At 39.1% G+C, this 24,471-nt stretch overlaps 1 protein-coding gene across 1 annotated transcript in view; it reads right to left on the minus strand.

Annotated features, from left to right (window-relative positions):
* Positions 1-24,471, minus strand: part of LOC145942603 (uncharacterized) — a 207,515-nt gene that overhangs the window by 47,078 nt on the left and 135,966 nt on the right. The window contains exon 4 of the mRNA XM_083049491.1: positions 6,009-6,050. Within this exon, the coding sequence (XP_082905617.1) occupies positions 6,009-6,050 (42 nt within the window). The remainder of the gene's footprint in view (positions 1-6,008; positions 6,051-24,471) is intronic.

A 24,471-nucleotide genomic window follows, 5' to 3' on the forward strand; every position in this document is an offset into this window, starting at 1 on the left:
CTCGACGCCTCTAGTAAAGAGAATTGTATCTTTCCTGTCTCTGTTGCATAGCGACGTTCTGTGCTAGAATGTTTAGAAGGTACAAGGCAACTCTCATCACGTCGTCATTTTCAGTTGTATCCTATAATCGCTTTTTATTCTGCCTTAAATTTATTTCGTTCGCGAGTATCGCTTACACATTAATTTTTCGTCAAACAGATTTCGCCGGAAACGCATCTAAGGATTTGCTGTATTATTTGCTCGGCATATCGCCACTAAAGAAATTCGTTTCCTTACATTATTCATTAAGCGGCGAGAGAGATGGAGAAACTGGATCGTTTTTCAATAATTTCTGCAGCGGTCGTAAAACGATCGAGTCGCCTCGATGACCCGCGCGTATGTATGTATCGAAGACCTACAAACAGGTTACTCTCTCCCCGGGGAACGGGATGTCATGGGATTCGGCGTGTCCGGAAAGTTAAGCCAAAATAAACGAGAGACAGACAGAAATAAGGTTAAGTTCGAGGATACCGCGGGATGTTCATAGCGGATTTTGAACAGGCAAGAGCAACAGGATAGTGTGTTCGCAACCAGATAGGATTTATGGCACAAACGGAACGAGCTCCCGCGATAAGGGTGGAGTCAGGTAGAAGAGGAGGAGAGAGATAGAGAACACACAGTAGGAAGAAAAATCGCTCCATGTGCAACGACAGCACTCGTGTTTCGACTTTTCCGAAAGTTTAGTTCAGCCACGCTGTCAAGAATTCAACGTTGGCTGAAGCTTGCCGAAGATTTGATTGAAGCGGATCCGACAGCTGTAACGACGCGTATCGAAGAGTGATATTTCGCGATTTTGACACGCTTTAATCGGTAAATACCAGATAGAGTCCATCACTCGATACAGTTCATTAACTATTTGTGGGTGCTGTTGCGGTGATCGATTATAGCGATTCTTTTCGATAGAGTAGATCTTTTATATTATAACTATTTTGTCACCTATTAATATTACTTAGGATCGCGCGCACAAGAACATTATTGGCAAATCTGTCAATAACCGGCGCTGGATATGCTGAATTTTCCAGTTTTCTCTGACATTTGCTTAATGCAAATAATTTATAATAGATAAGGTGACAATTTTCCAGTGTCGGTGAGAAGTGTACGTTAATTTATATGCCAGTATATATAAAAATAAAAAAATCATATTTTTAATCTGCGCATTGATTATTGAATTTTGCACGGTATTAGAAAAATCCACTGTAGTCTAAAAATCAATTTTATACTTAATTATATTAAGAGAGATGTTTTTATACTTTCTTATTTTAGAAAATATTTTCAACATCTACTGTATATTCCCTCCTTTATATACATTTATGTCACTCGACTTATTTATTAGACTTAAGCTTTATTATAGCTTGAGAGTTGGAATAATTTATATAAAATAATTATATAGAATTACGGATTTATTAAGGATGGATTTGTCATTTCTCTGCGGGTTCGCCGGGAGACGGATTTTTGCGCAGAATTCTTTGCAACGGGCATATGTTATAGAATTACAACGAGATATAGAGAAAACGAGAGGGAGAACGTAGAGAGCGTCGACGTAAACGTCAGGTCGGATATATTTCTTTTGTAGAAGTGCAACGTGCGCGCGCAAGTGCAGTATCGAGGAAGCCGAGGATCGGAATAAATGAAAGAACTGTGGAATGAATTGCAGGAACAAGGTTAAGTTCTAGGATATCGGAATTCATGACAAAATAGCGAACAGCACATGGGATATATACATATATAATATATATATATATATATATATATATATATATATATATATATATATACACGATGGCGGAGTAAAATTTATGACGCTGCACGAATATTTGAGTGCAAATGCAAGTGACGTAAGAGAGAACTCGAGTTTATAGTGCGCACTCTCCGCTGCAAAAGAAGCGAAAGGACTCTTTTCAGTATTTCGGGCAACCACACAATCTCGATTATTTTACCTCTCATTTTTCATCCCTGTCGTTTCGATTTTCTTTTTTTTTTTTTTTTGCCACACATTTTCTCTTTCCTTCTCTTTAAATTATTTAAGTTACTTCTAAGCATTCCCGAATGTGCGCGCGTGACTTTGCTTCATCATTGTTTTAAGTATACCACTACTTGGTATTCTTCGAGTGAGGGAGAGAGAGTCTTCTTTTATACGATTCTTATATAAAATAAATATTTTTACACCGACGTATCATATTTATCTTCTACCCTTTTTTTTTCTCTTTCGATTTTTATCATTTCGGTGTTTACTGTTCACTGCTTTGTATCCTTTACATTCTCCGCTCTTGCATTATTCTTGTCCTGATGGGGCTTGTTCCAGAATAATAAACAGATTTATTTTTCTCCTTTTCTCGACCTTCTCTTTTTTTTTCTTTCTCTTTTTTTGCTTTCTTTTTTTTCGCCGCATCCTCTCTTTCGGCACTAGGTCTCCCTTGAGGTTTGCGGGCTTCGTTGGTTATGCCACTGGCAAAGAAGTAAGATGTATCTTTTCATTGCGATGATGAAACTTGAAGTCGAAGTTGCGAGATGAGAAGGGTTATGGTAGGTGAAGTCGTTGTTGAAAGCAACAGCAACGTCGGCGTGAGAAATCCGATCCGGGGCCGCTTCTCGATCGTGTATCGAAACGTCAATCGTAATTGTCGCAACGGTCGAAATCGATATCGCGCGTTCGTAGCAGGCGATAAAGCCGCGACAGTGAGGATCGATTTGGTATTAAAATTTCACGCCGACGAACGAGAGAATCGAGTGGATTACGGATTACGGAAATCGTCGGGTCGAATGGATTTCCTTCGCTAAAAAAGGCGAATACAAATGGCGAGAAAGCTAAGAATCACCGAATCGAATATTGAACCAAATTAGGAAGAAAGGAATTTATAGTACCTAATAGATCACGCCCTTCGAGATCTGCGGAAAATTTATTTACAAGTTTATATATATTAAAAGATATGGCAACAGAGACGCGAAAAGATAGATCAACATAGATGAATGAGAATGTATATTATCAATAATCAACCCTTAAACGTAAATTTAAAATTTTAAAAATTATAATTTTGTATTATCAAAAGAAAAAAAAAGATGATATATTATTAAAAATGAGGATTAAAGAGACTATGGCCTCTTACAAGCTGAATTTTAAATGTCACGAATAACGAAGATTCTAAAACTACAGCTTGATCCAATGAATTGACGTGAAACTTGACTCTGGAATTTTGGTGGTAAATAAAAAAAAGAAAGAAAGGAAACAAAAGAAGAGCGTAAAGCTAGGAGAGAAAGCTTCGAAATGGGTTTGGAGAACAAGGTTAAGTACTGGGATATCGGAATGTCCGGCGAGGTGGAAAAGAGATTCGTACGGAATACGATGGCAACTGTACAAATAGAATAGACTCCCTCGGAAAAATCAAAGACGAGAAAAATACAGTTTCTTGGCGCGTCCACCGTATTGCGGTGGTTTAGTAACACGCGGCCGTTAAACGGCGGCCAAGCAAATAGAATGAAAATTGTTTCTTGGAGAGAGATGTATGAGGGAAATCGATCTCGTCGAGTAAATTAAAAGCGAGGGACGACACGTCGTTGTTGACGTTCCACCAAATGCACGCAAAAAAACAAAACGAAGAAAACGTGAGAGGAAAAAAAAGAGCGCAGTATTAAAAAGTTCGGTAGATGGATGGCGAGTTTTTATATAATATCGGCCTGTGACGTTATAATAGATCGTCGTTAGTGTGACATCTATTTCATACTTCATACCTTTTCCTTGGTCAAAAAATAAGTTTACGAATAAAAAAGCTAATAATCAATGTCTATACTAAATATTATAATTAATATTAAATTATAAATATAAAATATATTAATAATATTCTTCTATCTCTTTTATCCAAATTTATTAAATATAAATCTGTCTCCCATATAGCCTTTGTTTATAATTTTCATAATTAACATATTACAATTAGCTTACACACTTTTAGTCCATCAGATTACAAATCGAAGCTCGGTTTTGATTAAATAAACAAAGTAAACACGCGCCATTGTAAATGTCCGAAATAATGATGAAATTGAAAGCCTCATCCATTCTACGTGACGCACCAAGATGTAGTTGCCGAATGTACCTATACAGCATTGCGGTCGCGATATCGGAATTCGGGATATATACGTATAAGATGGGCGAGCCAAAGTAACCGCGGGAGTGCTTCGAAATGGGTTGCGGGAACAAGGTTGAGTTCTAGGATATCGAAATATATGGGCGCGTAACAGTGCAAAGCACAAGAGGGGGTAGGTGGGTAAGGTAACGTGGGTGAAATTTATGGCACCGAAGGAAGGAGAGGTCCCTAAAGAAAAGAGAAAGGGAGAAAAAGAAAAGGGTGGAGAGAAGAGAAGAGCATACTCGAGGACGTGGAATAAAATTGCTCGGTCTTTACATAAAACACTAGAGCACCCGTCGAAGGCGAGAAACGAAATATCTCGTTTCGTCGGCGCAACAACATAATTCTACCGATTCGATCCACGTCAATAGGGACATTCCGAGAAAGAAAGAAAGAAAAAAAAAAAAAAAGAAAAAAAGAAACAAGGGACGAAAAAAACGCAGAGAGAGAGAGAGAGAGCCGATGTTGTATCCGGCGGAAATCCTCTGGTGTAGCGAGATCGAATTCCTGGCCACTCCCGTCTCGCGTGGAATAATAGAACGCTCGGGGGCGAATAATATTTAAGAAAGCGGTTTTGCTTCTCTCATCCTCGACGGCAACGGCAACGGCGGCGAGCCGTGGAATAAGGATTTTATCGTGAATCGCCGTAACGATCGTCCTTACGACGTGATTCGCCACGTTCTCGAGGGCAAAACAGCGGATCGCGGGATTGGCTCGAGTTCAAGTCGAAACTAGACGACGCGATGCCGCGAAAAATGCGTACCTACCAGAGGAGAGTCACAGTAATATATGTTTCCGAATCGCTATTAACCCCGCGGATACGCCCTACCCTGTTTTTTCATCTTATCTGAAAATTTTACGCAAATAAAATCGGAAACGATAACTCAAGTTTTATATCGCTACGTAATCTAATGAATCTTATCTGAATAAAATCCACACAATCAGATTTAAAATGAGAACACGCTGTTTTTATATTATAGCGTAGTTTGACGAATGTAGAGCGAAATAAAGATCTCATCGACAACTTTTTAAGAAAATAGCAATTTTGATTTTCAAAGAAAAGTTGATCGTACTCGGAGATAAAAAAATTATTTCGAATATCCATGTTATTTCTCGTCATATATATTTCAGTTGCATTGTAACTTGTGTCTAAAAATAACCATAATTATTTTGATGACAATCATTAAAATTAATTACATTTTTATACGATAATTCTCGACACTTAATGACCCTTGTTAATTTATCGGTTCTCGGCTATGTAATTGGTAATTGATCGAATGCCACGCGATATAAGGTGATTACGATGCATATTATTAGTTAATTTAATTGGCCGCTCTCTCTCTCTCTCTCTCGCAGTATCGTCAGCAACATCGCGTGTAGCAGGCAAATGAGAAGCTAATATAGACGACTATGTACCACGCGGTACATATTGGACCGCATTCAAATCGAAACTCAAACAATGCCACGGACGTGTTTCCGGGATCGTCAATGGACGCTAAGGAATCTGTGCTAAACGTTTTGCCGCGTGTCCCGAAATTACTTTGAACTTTGGCGACTGTCTCCGCCGACGTTTGCTGTACACATACAATCATATGATGGGGTACAGCAAAGCAACGGCAAACAATGTTATGTCAATTTAATCAGACATCGATTTTGACGACTGGTACGAAATGTGTCGAAAATTTGTTCGTATTTCTACTTTTATGATTGACATATGTAGGGACGATATTGCCGAATCTTTGTTCTTTTATTTTTAGCTTTGAAAAGTTGAAAATATTTTAACTTCTTTTTTTCTAATAAAATTTATTCTAAATAGTGAAAAAAATTGAAGATATGTATATAAAAATTTACCTGGCGAGTTTTCAGCTGTTCGCCTCGTCTCTGTTGTTGGCTCTGAAATCAAATTCAATTGTAATAATTAGTGATTGAATCGTTATTACGAGGAGAATATATATTATATATTTAATCAAATAAAATATTAGTTGAACAGTAAGATGCACACTAATCATTTTCTGCGAGCTACATAATTTTATAATTGCATCGGTGACGATATCGCTTTTGCGGCAAATTAATTTAACGAGTTTCTGTTCGTCGGCCAAGTCCTTCGAAATTTTCCATAAGGGTCGTAATTCCGTAAAGAGATTACAGCAATGTGACTCTTACTGAAAGTGGCTTTAACTAGTTAAAGTCCATCCCTTGTCGATGGGAAATACCTTTAACCGCGTCGTCGCAGTCGACAATGCTATAGGGTCTCATTGGGATACCAATATATCGACATTATTAGAGGAGCGCAAAAGCGATTGTAACGCAACGGAGAGAGAGAGAGAGAAAGGGAATTGTAACATTACCCCTTATTATCAACTCTGAAATTATCTATATTACTAAACTAAATCGTCTCCTTTGTGTATACTTGAATCTTCTATCAAACATTTAAAGTATCTATACTTAATTCTCGTACTCCCAACTTTTATAAATATAACTTGTATTATACTTGTGTTAATTAGATTATATATATATATATATATATATATATATGTGTGTGTTTTATATATAAATTATATTATAAAATAATTCTTATAAGTAAATAAAAAAAATATATAATATAATTAATAATACAAGTTATATTTATAGAAGTTTTGAGTACGGAAATTACATTTTAAATATTTGATAGAAGATTCAAAATACAGATATTTATTTCTATCATTTCTAATTTCTTTAAGTACCTATATATATTTCAATATTAAAGAATATATATATATATATATATATATTTGCGACGACGGAATCGATTCTCATCCTGAATGGCACCATGGTTACGAATCAGAACCTTGCTCTAGGGTTAAATATATCCATCTCGCGAAATGAAGCGCTCTTCTAAACGCAAAGAAATCGATCGTTGCGGTTTCACTCGCTCTCTCGTTCGTTTGCTCGCCGCAAAGCAAATTCTCGACGCACACACTATCGGCGAGCGAACGCGTTCCGTCATTAAAAATGTAAACTCCACGATCTTACGGAGCGACGGGCATAGTTCATTTGCCTCATAAAGGTGAAACTAATGGTCGGCGCGGAATTATGTATCCCATATTGGCTCGCATTCAAGTCGAAATTCAAACCGCGCCGTGAAACTCGCGACATGATCGCCGGCCGTTCCGTTATGACCCCCGGTTGAAGCACGAAGTCAGCTTGTCGAATTATTAACCCTTTCGTTTTATCGAGCTGAAATTTATGCAAAACGTCGACGATTTCAGGCAATTTCATCTATTTTAAAAAAGATTAATGTATCTTTTTTCCAGTATTATAAAGCTTTCCATTATAAGACTTCGACTTTTATTTTATATCGACTATCTATAAATTTCTTGGCTGATTAAAAGTTCATTTTTCGTCAAAAATTTAAATTTCCTGGAAGTTGAAATGGAGTCGCGCACAGTCACAAATTCTGATTTATTTTATAATATTATCCATAGTTTTAAGAAAAATCAATTTGTAATTAACTAAAGAATAAATAAGTTAAAAAGTAAAACACGCTACATTAGGTAATATAGAAAAAATTTTACACAGATGGAATACAATGCAATAAAATTATGTAGCAAACTGATAAGTTACAACATTCTACTGCACTTTTATTTTTATATAACTTCTCTTCACAGCAGTCGCAATAAAACGGATAAAATGACGAATCGATGACGATGAATCACAAACGCGGAAACAGCAGCGCGCGTTCCTTCGGAATCGTTACGTTCTCGAATCGGCATTAAAACGATGTCGTGAAACACGTACGTGAGATCACCGTGGGATAGGAATCGGGATATTGCCGCCACCCGTGAGAAGCCGGAACATTCGAAAAGAATTTTATTTTCTCATTCATCTTTATATATATGAAGCATTCGTAGTGCTAAAGTGCAGTATCGAATCATCGTAACGTCGAAGGACATTCGTTTTTTTTGTAACGGCAAGTTATTGACAACTAAAGATTTGATATGAAAAAAAATTGTAACTAAGATGCACAAAGAAAAATTATATAAGCTCTGTCCTAAAAGTTTATATGAATTTAAGAAAGAGAAATAATTCTGGGCATTTTAAAGATGCGAAAATTCACTTTAAATATTTAAAGTGTAATTTGACAAGTTACTGTTTATTATAGAAAATGACATGTTTTGTAAAACTCTGGAGTTTCATTTTTAAAATAGGACATAAGTTACTAAAATTTTTATTGTTTTAATCTTTTCTAAAAATCTTTAGAAATTAATAATTAATTACAAGCTGTTATACTTTTGATAAAATTCCATCATCGTAGAATATTAATTATGGTAATTGAAAGAGGGAGAGAGGAAAAGTAGTTATCAATTCTTAACTAAGAAAATACTCGCGACTGAATTAGATTCGCGTAATTAGAAATCTTGTCGCATGAGATATTTCTATTCTTCGGACAAAGAAAAACGAAGAATTTGTAATTTTTTTCATCTATGATCGCAATTTTCTTACTCATCCTGAAAGGAATGTCTCGTATAAATAGGAATTAAATTAACAAAGAATTGATATAAAAACTATTCTTTGCATGTAAAAGCTATTGAAGATTTCAAAGTTACTATTCTTTCATTTGAAAGAAACCAAAGATTGTGTGTTATATAAATATTAAATTTAATCGCTTGAACTAATCAATTACTTTCGAATCTTTATTTAACAATGCTATTCCAATATTTTTTTCGCGTAGCATGGATATATGCTTCAAACTTTCATTTTTAATTGCAACCCTAAACTTTTCTTTCTCTTCACTCGCCTCGCGGTCTTCAATGAAAACTTCACTATTTATAAACGCATTCGAAGTTCTAGAAAATTTTCTAGAAAGCGCAGACAGAAGTCAAAAGCGGTCGGGAAAGCAATTCTGGTCGTAAAACATCGCTCGACGATGTCGGTGGTGATACAAATTATCGGTCGCGCGATTCCGACAATTTAGCGTTTTCGCCGTACGACGACACGATGCGACAACGCTATTCAAATCTCTCGTCCCCGTCTCTTCGTTTCCCGCTTCGCCGCGACGTAGTAAAACAAATCCTTTTATCCCGAACGACGGCGTTTCGTCTCCTCGAAACCGTAGCCGCGTTCATCCCGCAGGATGTGTTCGGGATGAAAGGTGTAGAGAGAACGACGCAATTCTACGCTGACGAAGAATACTTTGCCGGTTACAGAGAGGAAGAGAGAGAGACGAGGCACATTGCGCAACGCAGCATCCTGTTCCCCCTGTCTCTTCCTTCCCTTTCCTCTCCTCCATACCATAGTCAACCCGACCCCGTTATCGTCCTCGCTGCCGCCGGCGGTGGCTGCAGACGGCACATAAGCCACTCGTCATTATTTCATCGAAGTCTCGGTGGCTGGTTCAACAGGTACGTTTCTGGAATATGCGCGCCGCGCTCCCGATTCTGTAGAAGTCGTCGGACTCGGGGAAAAGAAAGCGGGACAACGAGAGGGTCACAGATGCGCGGGAGGATGCGATGGGTGCTTGTATACAGGATGTCGCAAAAGTGGAACTCGTGGCCGAGTTGGACTTTAAGATTCATGTCTTGTGCTCTCGTAGCTCTCTTCCGCATAAATTTTCTGCATACATTTCAACGTCGAATATTTTGATAAATATAAGCAATAGCGTATTAAAATTCTAAGCTAAAAAGTTTCAAATTAGATTACTTGTTAAATATGTATAATTGCCAATGCGGAAATTATATTGAAAAAAATTCTTTGCCGTTTAATCGTTTGTAATGTAAAATCGACCTTCTCAATTTTAACTTGTAGCATTTTTTAAAAAATATAGGGCGGAATTTTTGAGATACATCCGTATATGTATATACTTGTGCATACCATCGCTCCACATCTTTCAACGATGCATTTGATGCAAGACGAGAGAATGTCGAACACGAAAAGCTTCGACGAAACTGGCCTCGAGCCAGAGCATTACTTCCGGGAAGGAAGGGTTAGAAGAAAAGAGTCAGGAGAGACGATACATACGCGAAAGTGAGAAAATGGAAAACGAGAGAAAGAAAGAGAGAGAGAGAGAGAGAGAAAGGGGAGAAAGGAGGAAACCAGGGAGCAAGGGCTGGTAACCCGAATGAATATTTAATTTCTGTATATCTCACCCCGAGTAAAGTTCAGAGCGACGGGATGGCCGGCTCGCTCCCAGGAGGATAGAAGGAAGAGCCCCGGTGTCCCTTGTACTTCCTAGCAGCTCCCGTGATATAGGGTAGACACTCCCGAGGATCTCTCTCGCCACCGCTACCGCTACCGCTATTACCCTATCCCGCACAAGCCCCAATCCTTTCCCGCTCTATCCAGAGAGTCCGCGCTGCCGGCTACTTTCCGCCGCGGTCGCTCGTGGCCGAAGGGCCAATTACGACCGTCCTTACGAGAGGGCGGAGACGAGGGTGAGCGGAATGGAAAAAAAAAAACCCCCGGAGAGAAAGAAAAAGAAACGACGACGCGAAATGAAGGGAAAAAGAGGGGAGAGTGGGAGAAGACGAGAGTGCAGCGAGTGCCTGAAGAGCGTAGAAGCAGGGGATGGTTGAGAGAACGAAAGGTCATGAAGAGCCGGGGAGAGTCCGGAGGGTTCTAGACGAAGGTATTTCCACGGAGAGATCTTAGACCTCGATGGACCGCAGACCATCCAGGAGAGGCGGAATATAGACGCGCTGTCGACAGAGTGGGGTTGGAAAGGGGATGCGGAGGCAAGGGAAGGCGACCGGGGGTGCGGTCGAAAGTTTCAGTGAAAAGATAAAGGCGCGAGCGAGATCGATTAGTGCGCCCAGGGTAACGAAAGAGTAATTTATAGTGAGCAAAGACGACAGACTCGAAAGGAAAGCAGAATGGAATAGTAAATTATAGAGAGAGAGAGAGAGAGAGAGAGAGAGAGAGAGAGAGAGAGACCATAGTCAAAAGAGAATGAAGAATTGATGAAGAAGGAGGAAAGAGAGAGGACGGTTGAGTTGGTCCAAGAAATATTTAATTCTGCGTTCTATCGTTTGCACAGGTCGACAACGCGCGAAACGTAGTTTATATATATATATATATATATATATATATATATATATATATATGCATTATTACCCGGAGATAATAATGCACTTTTTAAATGAGACGTTCGCTCGATGGAGGCTGGATAAAGAAATGAAGAGATAAGGAGAAAAGAGCTTTAGGGAGCATCAAAGCCGGACGAGATTGGACGCTAAAAATGTACATAGCAATTGGACAAAAGAAAAAGTGAACGAAGGCTGGCGAGGAAGGACGGTGGCAAAAAGGGACGCCATTGTCGTGGCAGGCGTCGAAGGAAATCCCGGAAAAACACAAATAACAATCAACGAAGGAGATCGACAAAAAGGGGCAAAAAAGGCACGTGTGGAAAAAAACGTCGTGACAAGTAATTCGGGGCGTCGAATGCGAGTCGAAAGATAATCCCACAGCAGTTGCTGAAACCATAAGATTCTCTCTGGGGAATTTTTTTATTGTCGTCTCAAACACAGGATGATAACGAGATAATCTGTAAATCTATGGTCTCTCGTAATATTTTTCTTTATAATTCGCGTGCAATTTATATTAGATATATCAGTTATAAAATTATTATATTAGTAATTAGTAAAAAAAGTTGGAGCAGTTACTTAAATTTTCAATAAAATTCTTATCTATTTTATTTATATCCCGCTGATAATTTTAAAGACATGACTTATGAGTTTATTTTCGATCGACCTTTAATTTAAAATTAAATATTCGTAAATGCATCAAGTGTATCAAGAGTCATATTATAGAGTCACTTCTAATTATTTTTAGATTTTAATCCCAAAATATAAACTGGATGCTTCTATTTCTCTATCTATTAAATGAGAGAAGTCTTGGATATGTCGAGAGACAAACTAGTCACGTCAGTCGTGATATAACGAGAAAAATGCGACGAACTCGTAACTCCTCGTCTCAACTACGCGAAAATCCTAGAGTGGTCGAATGGTTACGAGCTCAGGGATATACAGTGACCATTGGCGGCGGTCGACACGAGTCAAAGGGACACAAGGTAAAGAATGCAGATATAAAAAAGTGAATAAAGAAAAAGTAAATGAAAATGAGGAAGCTACCTACTGAGGATGGGTGAAAGGAGTATGGTCGGCTAGGGTAGAGAAGAAAGACAACAATAAAGACGAGGGTCGGCTAAAAAGAAAAGAAAAAAAAGAATATCTACGGAGATGAGCGAGAGAAGTGGAGGAAAGGAAAGGGGATGGAGTGGCACGAAGGGACGACGACGACGAATAAAAGAGGGGGGGGGGGGAAGAGGAAGAGAAGAGAGGAAGCCAAGGCTGGTAATTTGGATCGAGTCGACCATCCACTCAAACCCCGGGCACTAGTGGTGGTCGACCCGCCCCTATGCCCCTTTCGCTAAAATCTGGATCTTACTCGATTTAAGTAGACCTTAAAGTCGGATAGCTCGTTATAGGATAAAGCATAGCGCACATAATATCCGACCCGATTCGAAAGTATGTCGCGAACATATTCTATTGTCAGAATAAGAGCGAGATTACGCGTATGAACGTGTAGATAGGCGAACATAAGCTGTCTCGGATATAGTATGAGATCTAGGGACTTTGAAAGTCTTATTAAAACAAATATTATCGCACGGACGTGTGTTTCTACTTCCTTTGACTTTATCATCTTACGTAGTTAAGCTTGTGTATGTTATTTTTAGAACATTATTCGTATCGTAGAGACATTGTAAATACATATGTAATATCTAGCTTTCGACAAAGCATAGAAATTTTTAATAAATTGTACATTGCATTAATCAAGTTGAAAATTTAGCTTGCAGTGACGTTTAAATATTCTATTAATAATCATATTTTAAAGGATATGCAGTAATACAGTATCTTGCAATAGTAGTAATATATTGTCCTTTTCCGCTTTGTGAATATTGGCCGACATAATTTATATCTCGAACTTTTGGATCTTAAAATGAAATACGTTTCTATAAGAGTTAAGAACCTTTTAAATGCTTCAGTATTATAGTGCAAAGTGCGTTTTGTAGGACGCTGAAACAAGATTAGTTCGCTATCTAATTTTGCGGACGATTATACGGATAGACTGCGGCAAGGCGAAGCCAAAAGCCGCGGAATTAAAATTAGAATTCCAGCGGATGGGATACGCGGCAAAAAGTCGGCGGGGGGTAGAGAGAGGGGCGAAATGGGAGACTTTCACGACAGAGAGGCAGAAAGAGAGAGATGGGGGATACGACGACGGGGCAATGAGAGAAGCATAGGAAGACTGGCTCGAAAATACGAAGAGAAGAGAGGATGAGATGGCAAAAAAGAAACGATGAGAACGGAGATTGGTAATTCGGATCTAGCCGACTGCGATCCGGGAACCAGTAGTGTCCATCTGGCTGTCTTAAATCTCGATCTTCCGCAATCTAAGTAGCCTCTAAAGCCAGATGGAGTGCCGATACGATAAGAAATACGGTAAGGAAATGGAGAATCCGTAGAGAGGAGGTCTGGGAAGGATCGCGGAAAAACAAAACTGGATAAATACACTGCTGGAATTTAACCCGAGCGATCAATACCGCGACTCAATTGCGCGGACAATTGGCTGTATAAAAAGGAGAGATTCGAAGAAAGACTCGTAGGAATTAAAATTGCAACTGCCATGCGAAACGCTTACCGGAAAGGCGTCTAAGAACGTCCCGAAGGATAAGGATCGCGTCGAGCTGCGAGAAAATCGTGAGAGGAAAAAAACAGGGAGAGAGATGTGTTCAACGAAGAGGCTAGCCATACGTGTGATATACGAACTATAGATCTGCACACAAACAGAACAGATGTCTCCGAACACGAGAGATAAAACCGTCAGAATTAAAATTACAATTTCCCTCCGCGCGGTAGCAAAAAGTAAGCGTCGTCGGCCGGAGATAAAAATCCCTCAGTCGTTTTCAGAAAACAATGAGACGAGAAAGAACAGATCAGGAATAGGAATACGATAATCTGGGAAACGATGAAGGATTAAAGGGTGAGAAAGAGAAAGAAGAGGGTGACGGTAATTCGCGCGACGAGACGACTGTTTTCCCTTCTCACATCGTATAAATAGGGTACTAGCGATGTTCGTTTACATCCCTGAGCGTCCTTTAGCTCAGCATTTCTCAAATCGGTTTACGCGAGGAAAACTCGAAAGTACGATTTAAAAAATTATTGATTTCGTGGACAATTTCTTCGTGATTGAAATAAGCTTTATTAAATTTGTTTTCTCTATGTATAATAATAAATAATTCATTATTTAGAAGGAAACACAAATTCAATAATTCATTATTTATTATTCTCTCCATTTTATCTCTCGAATAAATATCAAAATTAAATTTTATTGGAATTATTTTAACAAATATAACCGTGTTGTCAACACGCCATTTTTTTCTATATTTTGATTAAATTTTGTTTTTATTTTATTTTATTTTATAAATATATAAACTTGAATTGCGCGCATGTGAATGTGAAAGTTCATAAATTTTGTTATTAGTGTGTATCAAGAAAAAAAACCAGATCTGTTATACAAAAGTTTGAGAAACACGGTCTTACCCCTTTTTCTATATATGGGATATGCCAGCCGCGTTTCACCGATTTCGTCGACATTGTATTCGCGAGGGTTTTGCCCTAAGAGGGGAGGATTCCGCGAAAACCCCCGGAAATTGGAATCTTAAATCGATCTAAATCCTCTTTATCATCGAAAGACTCGCCGAAGAATTCTCTCTTAGAATCGGCCATATCGCCGATCGACGTGTAAACGTAACGATTGACTTTTCATCGTTTCTCCATTATGAAATGGCCACCCTCGCATTTGTGCAACGCGTGATCTCCCGAGATTCGATCTTACACCTGGCCAATTGTACTGGAAGGTCGACCGAAGGGTGCCACGGTCCGTTCTCATGTTTCCCATCCCCCTCTTCGCTTATGTATCGCAAATTGGTTTCGCCTAATTGGATTAGCAAGATTAGATCGACCGTATTTTGGTAAATGGTGCAAAAATAATGCAAGAATTCAAATTTTCTAATCTTCCTTCGAGCGCCCCCCTAAAGATTTGTATTGTGATTCTTGCTCTATAAATTTCTCCGATATATATATATTTGTTATTTCCGGAGCAAGTTTTTTCCCTTCGTGCCTTTGAGGAATGCTGTTTTAAATCAACGCCGGCTGTTTGTTAATTACGATGAAAACTGTAGCGTAATGTAGCTGCGTATCGCGGCGGGACGCATTATTTAGTAGGACTTAATAAATTCGCTTCCTTCTCTTCCCCATCTGTCCCAACGGGCCGACCGTGAATTTTATCGGGTTTTGCGCCGCCGGATATGTATATACTGGGTATAATACGCCAACAGCGAAAGCGACTTGTTCTATTGACTATAATGCGTAGTTCAGTAAATACGAAACCGAAATTTGGCGACAGCCGTATTTAATGAGAAAGAGAGATAGAGATAAAGATAGATGTAGATAGATAGATGAGGAGAGAGAGAGAGAGAGAGAGAGAGAGAGAGAGAGAGAGAGAGAGAGAGAGAGAGAGAGAGAGAGAGAGAGAGAGAGAGAATCTGCGATAGATTCGTCGTAGAGGATTTAGAAATAGTCGATTACATGCCTCGCTTGCGTATTGCGCGCTTTGAATGCCGAGGCTCGGAAACATGCAACGGCATCGGTAACGGACGACGAATGAGAGAAAGATTTTTGCGAATCCACGCAAAAGCAATGGGAATCAAAGCGATGGGAGATCCTGAGCTCGAACTCTGAGAGCGATTCCGTGTGCATAATTGTATATGTGGGTCAGAACTACCATTAGCAAATATTAATGGAACGCGAAACCGCAATCACCGTCGTCGTCACGGCTTACAACTGCGCAGAGGAGAATGAAACACCTATATATTTATGCGAACACTCTGACGCAGATTAAATAATTTGGGTGTCGTGTATGCGTGATGAAAAATTTTTATTTGTCGGGAAACAGTTTTGCATAGTCAAAAAAACATGAGAAAACTATGATATGTGATAAAAAAACAAGTTGTATTCTTTTAATCTATATACAATTTAAATATATAATATTCAAATATTTTTTTTCTGTATTTCACTGTAAAGTTTTCAAAAAAATAGTAATTTTTCAAAAAAATACGAACGATAACTTTCAGTTTCATTTCTGTTTGCGATTTCGACATCTGTCTCTCTCTCCCTCTCTTCTAATTAATATTCGTCATTTAATATCAGCACCGATAAAATGTTCAACGTATACGGCGCACAAATATTTGCGAGCGCAATCTGCGAACCGCCGGCGACTGAATTTGCAACGCAACTACTCGAAATTAAACGCAGTCCCTCTCTTATTTCGAGGATCCGCACGCTCACCACACTGACGCGAGAGACGAGAAAGACAACGCCCAATAGAGAGATTTATTCAAATTACATTCTAGATTGCATGACCTTGGGATAAAATTAAATTTGATGAGATAATTTTCCTCATTTTCTATTGAATAGCGTAAATTTATACATTATCCGCAACATTCTCAAAAATATATTTTTATACTTTGTAGCGTTGATACATATGGCTTGTAATATTTAAAGAGAAAAGAACAAAGAAAAATCGCGAATTAATAAAAATCAATGTACATATGTAATAAAACTACACAGAGAGAAGAATTTTCTCTTAGAATTCTATGCAGTTTAGTAAAATTAATCAAACATGTTTTATATTTTATTGTGATAGATATTATTATTTTAATCAGAGAAATTCTCACAAAATTCTTTCCATACCATACTGTCCCACGATTACCATGATTTTCAGGGTAAATTCTAAGAGAAAATTCTCTCAGTGTATATATCTCAGAATTGAACTATAATACAAGAGATTATAAATTCGTAGAATGCCGATATTTTCTGTTCGGGTATCGCTTTCCAGATACCGGTGTCTAGTTTCGATAGCGGCAAAGTAAGCATTCCCCCTGCCTACTGGCGGCCAGATGTCCCCGAATCCGAAATATTCGTACGATTTCCATCGACTGACCGGCTCTCGATCCCGCCGCGCCGGTCTCGGCGTCGCATCCGCGCGCTAATCCTGTTTACAATAGCTGATTGCAATAAAATTTACATGCACCGGCGCTGTGAATTTACATGCGGCGGCAGTTAAATTCATGCGCGTCGCGCGCGCTGCACGCAATTTACATACGCCATACGGGGGAGCCCCGAATTTTATGCCGCGCGCAGCGTTCACACGTGCTTCATTTCCCGCCCCTTCCTTCCCCATCGTCCCTCTCCTCGTCGGCCGCTCTCATCGCGAGATGGCGAGTGTGTGTGTGTGTGTGTGTGTCTCTAATTCTCTTTTTTTTTTTTTTACATGAATCTGAAAAAAGTTTCGCTACGGTTTGAACCAATTCGCGATATCGGACGATGGCGAAAGAGAAACGCGCTCGTGTCGCGCGCGGGCCGCGATACCGCGATTTACTGTCCATTTATCTGCGGAAGAATCGCCGAGTGATAAATTTCAAGTATCGCGCTTAAACGAGCGTACCGTTTTACTGCCGCTGTTCATCGTAGAAAAAAAAAAGAGCGACTCATTATCCGGATTCGCGTAATTTTAAGCGCGAAATTCACCGGCAGCACCGACTGACCCGATTATGGTCAGTCCCATTATTCGTCTCGTATGTTTAAAGGAAGGGAAAAAGAATTCTAAAATAAATTATATTTTCGAGTAAATTCCAATTGAATCTGGATAAAGCAAACTCTTTCTGCTCCGCAATTTAGCAATTCTCTTTAAAGTGTGGCAAAATTATTGATTGAAGAATGATATTTCTTAATTATATAGTAAAGTTGTTTTATTTTTCGATTAAACATATCAAAATTGGTGATAATATTTTCATAATTTCAAGAAAACATGATTTTCCTGATTTGCTCCAATTAATTTCGAAGAAAATTGGGTAAACATTCGCAACATTTTAATATTCATCTTTGCGAGAGCTTTTTAACCATCCGACAGATGGATTTTAAGATGCTCATTCCGAGAAGGAAGAACGTTCTCTAATTCGACAAAATTACTTCTTAAGCGCGCAGATGGATAAACTCAATCAAATTACATGTATGAACTAATTTAATCACATATTAAGCGGATCGAATTATATTCACGAGTCCCTTCACGTGCGATCGAAATTCGCGACGACAGATTGCGAGGATCGTAATTTCCAGCGAACGCCGCCTCGATAATCGAGATTATCCCCCTTCTAGTCTCCTATGTCGCGTAATGCGCTTCGTAAAACGTTCCGTCTGGGTAATCGGCGAGTTATCGAGAATCCCCCCGTTTATCCCCTCGCGAGAAGAACGCGCGTTAAATCGCACACTGTTCTTCTTCGGAAGGATAATATCTGTGTCTGTAAATACGCCCATTTCGCGCCGATATTGTCGGACTGGATTTTATTATTTCAACTATAACGTTTATCGCCGAAAAACATCCACTAGCTAGCTCCGATACGTATGTATATATCCATTCCGCTGCAACAAGCGTAGAAATCTCGAGTATCGCACAGTTTTGGATCTCAGAACTATGTTCGACTTACATTTATCGTCGAATTTTTATCGCACCGCGTTAAAGCGCCCTGTGTTTCTGCATGCGTTCTAAATACGACTTTTAAGACCCAGTTTCCGGTCAACCGAAAGCGGTGCGATCGCTTCCGTTTGACGCGCGAATGCGAGTTTTGATACGTTTGATACGAGGTATTACAGCATTCAAGTTTATTTCATAACGAATCGATGTAACCTTGTTACAATTGAGGTATCGCGAGCGATATCCTACAACTTCATTGATTTCGTCTATCTACAAAGATTCTCGCGGTTGCAATATAATCGAATTTTATTGCGCAAAAGTATGTAGTCATCTGACCAATTTATAATTCTCAATATCAAATTCTTTCTCTCGATAATCAAATTAGAAATTAAACTTTCCTCTAAGTAAAATTCATCTAAGTTTCCATTCAGAAGTAAAGCTATACAATCATTATATATAGTGCTTTAAGAAGATATTTATATCTAGAAAATCTTTACAGTTCCAAATAATATTTCATTACAATCCTAGAATATAACTACACGAAAATTCTATACCTAAGTTCGACAAAAGAATTAGATGTTAACAGGAAAGGCGGCGATGGACAGCCTATGTATGGTCATTAAATATTAAAATCGTCGGTTATAACAACCATGTATATGTCTCGTATAATGTCTCAATTCAAACAGAAAGATGACACGATGAAAAATAGATGCGACAGCACGTTAAAGTTCGCAGGTCTTTTAGAACCTGCAATCAGGATAAATTGGCACGTTCAGGTCGCGAATCTAGAGTCTAGAGTTTTATTCCACTTTTCCACTGTGACAACTGTTCTCGGTTGTGTGTATTCACATAACCTTGGTCCCCTTTGTAACCGCGAACGTACGTAATTAAGGTATAACTAAGGTAGGTGCAGTCGTAGAACGTCAGCTTTACCTTGCATTATTGAGAAGCTTGACTTCACGTTCTAAATCCTGCGGATCTTATCGAATCAGAATTAAAAGGGCGCCTGGAAAATTTAAGTGACATAAAGAGTCGAGAATAATAATGAATCAAATAGACAAAAATCTACAAAAAAAAAGCGTATTTTAGAAAGAGGTGCTATGCTGATTAAATTTAAATAACATTGCGAACTCGCGCACTGTTTTTCTCCGACAATGTCACGTTTATCCACAGTTTAAATTTAAACGAAATTAATAGCGAATAAAAAAAGCGCCGTAGGTATATAACATATCGCGTTTCTGGATTAAAAAGAGATCTCGAACACCCTGATATCAAAAGAGAGCCGACAGACGCGAGACGTCACGTACACGTTGCAAAAAGGCCAGGAAAAACCTGATAAAGCATGTTTTAAGGAGTAAACGTCGGGGCTCGAATATGCTGTGTGCAATGCTCCGCGCAAATATAATCGCGGCATATTATTTAACAGATTAAAAATAGCTTGAAAAAGCGAAGAGGACATTGTGTATGTACCTGACTTATTCGCGGATAAGAGAAAGTAGAAAGAGAGAAGCATGCAAAGAAAAAAAAGTGAAAATGCTTTACAGAGGGGATTTACGCTTCTTGCGTTTTTCACAAAGAGAGATTAAAAAATGAAGATGTTTCGAAAGACTATCTCGAAAATGTTTTGACTATGTGTGTAGATCTGCACAATATATACAATTTACATAATATATGACATAATAGATTTGATTGAAAAATAGATATTATATAAAAGAGGAACAGATGGAGATCAACTATTTCATTTTTTTTTTTAAATGTATGTAACTTTTGTTTGCTTTCTGTAGACACATACTTAATCTTTGTACTTTCTATCATAACTGTAATTTATATTCTCTTGTTCCGTTTATTTGTTATGTAGATACATATTGTATTCTCTATTATTACCTTATAACTGCCGACTCACTTCTATATATATATATTATATATATATATATATATATATATATATATATATATACTATATAGAGCAATTGCGCTTTGCTTTTTGTTCTTGGAGGATTTATCCTAAAACATAATAAATTTCTCTCTCTTTCTCTGTATCCCTCTCTCTCTGTTGGTCCCTTTTTCCCTTTCTCTCTATCTCTCCTCTCTCGATGCGGTGCCATACACAAACAACGCGATACAGGATGTGAATCCTATATTACAACCACCGGCAGGCTGTTACCTCTAGGTTCTTGTGCAACGTGCATGGAAACATAATGGGCGCATAGTGGTTGGCTGACTGTTACATTATTAAGTAGTTGAGTGCACGTTAGCTGCGAAGTGCTGTCAGCCTCCATTCAGATGCGGCCTGGGCGAAACCAGTAATTTGGCGTTAGCCGGAAGGACGAAAGTTTCCGGGGAAGAGGGGTGTGAGGGGGGAAAAAGAGAGCGAGAGATCGGGGGTTCTTCTTAATCGATTATTCTCTCGCGGCAACCGCGATAAACAATGTTGGAAAACTTCAGAAGTGGGGGTGGGAGGAAGGGGGATATTATCCCCCATGCCCCCATCGGTTAGATAGGTAACCGCGGCACAGTCCAGAGAATTTTCGAACGTTGCGGAAATAACGGGAGGAAAAGAGGGAAAGTGCGGCCAATAGCAGGATCTTTTTATTCTCCTTCCGTTGCGTCGGCGGCGATCCGATTAAAAATAAATTCCGCAAATGCTTGCGTCTCGTAATGGCCGACTACGAAGATAAGAGTTCTTAAGGAGACTGTTTTGTCTATTACACTGCATTTAATGGGAAGCTCCTGTCGCAAGACGCGAGATAATATCCGCATTTTATCTACGAAGCTCAGAGAGTCGTGGACTCACAGTTTTGTATATTTCTATAATTTATATTTCCGCGCGTACCTCTTCGTTATAATTTCTTTGTTGTGCCAATCTCGCGCGCATATTCCTCATTATCCATGCATATTCGTAAAAAGAGAAAAATTTTCTTCCATTTCCACCTTCCATATTTATGAATAACGATTTACAGAGAGATAAAATATTAATTAATATACTTTTTTTAAATATTATTCAACATGTTAAAATAAATATTTACAATTGCCTGGACGAATTTTTCGAAAATCTATTTTTTTTCTTCCGCACTCCGCGAGGTGCAAATTTATAATATCGGAAAGATGGAAGATTAATTCCAGGTTTGGAGAAACCTCGACGGCGCGGTTTCTCGCCCGTCGATCTCCTCGACACGACGACGGGCGAGGCTCGTTATCGATTTCGCGAGTGCCGCCGAGAGAGTGACTTGGCCTATTCGTTGCATATATGTAGAAGAGACGACGGTGCAGTGCGCTTATCTGTCGCAGGCATAAGACGAGGGGCCGCGCTTTACGCGTCATAGATTCTATTATATTTCTCCTGCTCGCGAGTGGCGGCATTAGAGCGTATCTACCGCGCGCCGGCTTTTTATCGCGCTCGACGAAACACGTTTTCCACTGCCAATGCCGCGTAAATGTACCTACAAATGTATCTTTACATTCGGCAATGGTGTCTCCATCGGGCCGTCGTCGAATTCTAACATTTTCGATAAAATTATTAAATGTTTTATTAGGCTGACGATCATTTCAACAGTGGCAAAATTCAATTTTGCTAGAAATTCCTATCCAGGAGAAAATAATTCCTTTAATGGATCTAATGTCTATATTTTAATTAATATTGAGAGACATTTTAAAATTTTATAAAACTGTGAATTTCCAGTAATAACAATATAATTTTTAGACGCTAATATTCAATCTAAGACAAAACCCTCTCTCTAACTGAACCTAAAATCATGGATAAAGGACGAGCATGTTCTCTTAGACTAGCGGTCAGTTCTAATCTTCTCCACGCTTTCTCTTCTCAGGAAATTCTATTATATTCCTGGCCAAAGGAGCGCGCGCGCTTTAATGCACCTCCGTTGCATTTCGCGAAACCGAATACACCGTCGTCGTCCCATGTCCTCTTGTCGCGTCCTGTCCTATCCTCTCGCCCATCCTTCCGTCGGCCGACCTTCGCCGGCGCGATATGTTGACGGAAACGGAAGGCAGAGAAGCTCTCGCGGGAAAAATACGCAACGTAGAGATACCTAGAAGTCCGTTTCTACCCCCTGCGGTCATGTTTTCGTAATTAATCGGGCGCGATGTTTAACTTTAGGCTTTTAGCGCGGTTTAATATTTCAGACCGCGCGTTTTCGCAACGCCGGCGGTTTCGAGTCCGTAGTAGCAGAGAGAAATGCATCGCAATTTTTACGCGCTCGTGTCCGCTGTCCGGAAAAAAAGAGGGAGAGAGATGAGAAACGTAAAATGCGCGACGTTATCTCTCGCGCGCGCGCGTTATTAATGCGATAATCGACATAAAAATATATCGCTTCGAATGTTGATACTTTTCCACATTCCACGCTCAATTCAACTCGCGTACAGTAGACGTTATTAATCTTAATCTCTCCCCTCCCATTGTCGCGAATCTTAAATACGAGTCTTTGAGACCGCAAAATCTCCGTACAAAGTTTCCTTGCTAAAGTTCCCCAGGATTGTTATTTCAGTATTTCATTTTGCGTATTACGTCGTACGGAAAATTGTAAGAAGATTAATTAATATTCTAAATTATTTCACTTTTGTGTAACTACGAAAAAGATTAAAAATTAAAGAATTCGAAGAAGAGCTCAAGATTATCATTTGCCCTCTTCTCTCTTAACGCTTTATATAATATATTTTTTCATCGTCGACATTGTTTTCTTCAATTACACGATAGAAAAATTACCCTTCCTCTCATAAGTACTGCGTGCAACTGTTTAATTCGCGAGACAAGATAAATTCTCGATAATGCATCCTAAGATTACCGTCGAGCGTGTGCCCGAAAAATTCACGAGACCAGACACGAGCTTCTCCCGCGCCGAGAGGACGAATTATTCACGGCGCGGCGGGGTCGGTGGCAGACGTAATTCAGCACTCGAGTGGACAGTCTCGTTGCATCAATTACGGATATCCATTAGCCTAATTAAGCCTCGCGACACGCGCGAAACTGCACCGTTCGAAACTCATCCTGATGGGACAGACAAAATGAGAAAGGACGTTGAGAAATAAATTTAATAAAAAAAAAACATGAATTTTAAAATCAAGTGAGAAAAAAAGGCAAAAGGCTTACGATAAAACGCTAAATTGAAAAAAGAAAAAATAAAACAAATTGAAACGGGGGAAAAAACAAAGAAAATTGTTGTAGTTTGCCGCAGACAGGTTCGAAAGGGTGTAAACGATGAGAAGAAAGGCAGGAAGGGGGGATCGACGTAGACACTGGGAGAGGAGTGGCAAAATATACTTTACCGAAAGTTTCGGTGAACGAGAAGTACAAGCCTCTGCCGCCTTATGGGAAATTACACGATGAGCTCGGCGGATTACCGTAACCTTCCCAAGTAACTCGCCCCCTCCTCCCTCCCACCACCCTTCTTCTCGTTGATCCCCTTTTCCACTTTGTCGAGTCATTCTCGAACCCTGTCTCATTTCAGGAAGACTGCAGATTTTCCCTTTAACACACGCCGCGATTTTATACCTTGAGCGTATCTGAAAAATATCGACATACCGTCTCCGAGAAGGCGGAGCGAACGATGATAAATTTAAGGATCAAGCACGAGCGACGGTTCCCCAAAGGTGTCTGAATTTTAACAAAAATTAGCTCGATAATATATATGTATACAAAAATATATATCTATATCTTGATGGTCGCGCATTTGATCTCGATAATTTTGCGATACGTTAATTTTTCACGCAATTCTGTATATTGTGTGTGTGT

Source organism: Prenolepis imparis, unplaced genomic scaffold, assembly GCF_030444845.1.
Source record: "Prenolepis imparis isolate NDT839.2.m4 unplaced genomic scaffold, iyPreImpa1.0 SCAF_1, whole genome shotgun sequence".
Classification (NCBI taxonomy): domain Eukaryota; kingdom Metazoa; phylum Arthropoda; class Insecta; order Hymenoptera; family Formicidae; genus Prenolepis; species Prenolepis imparis.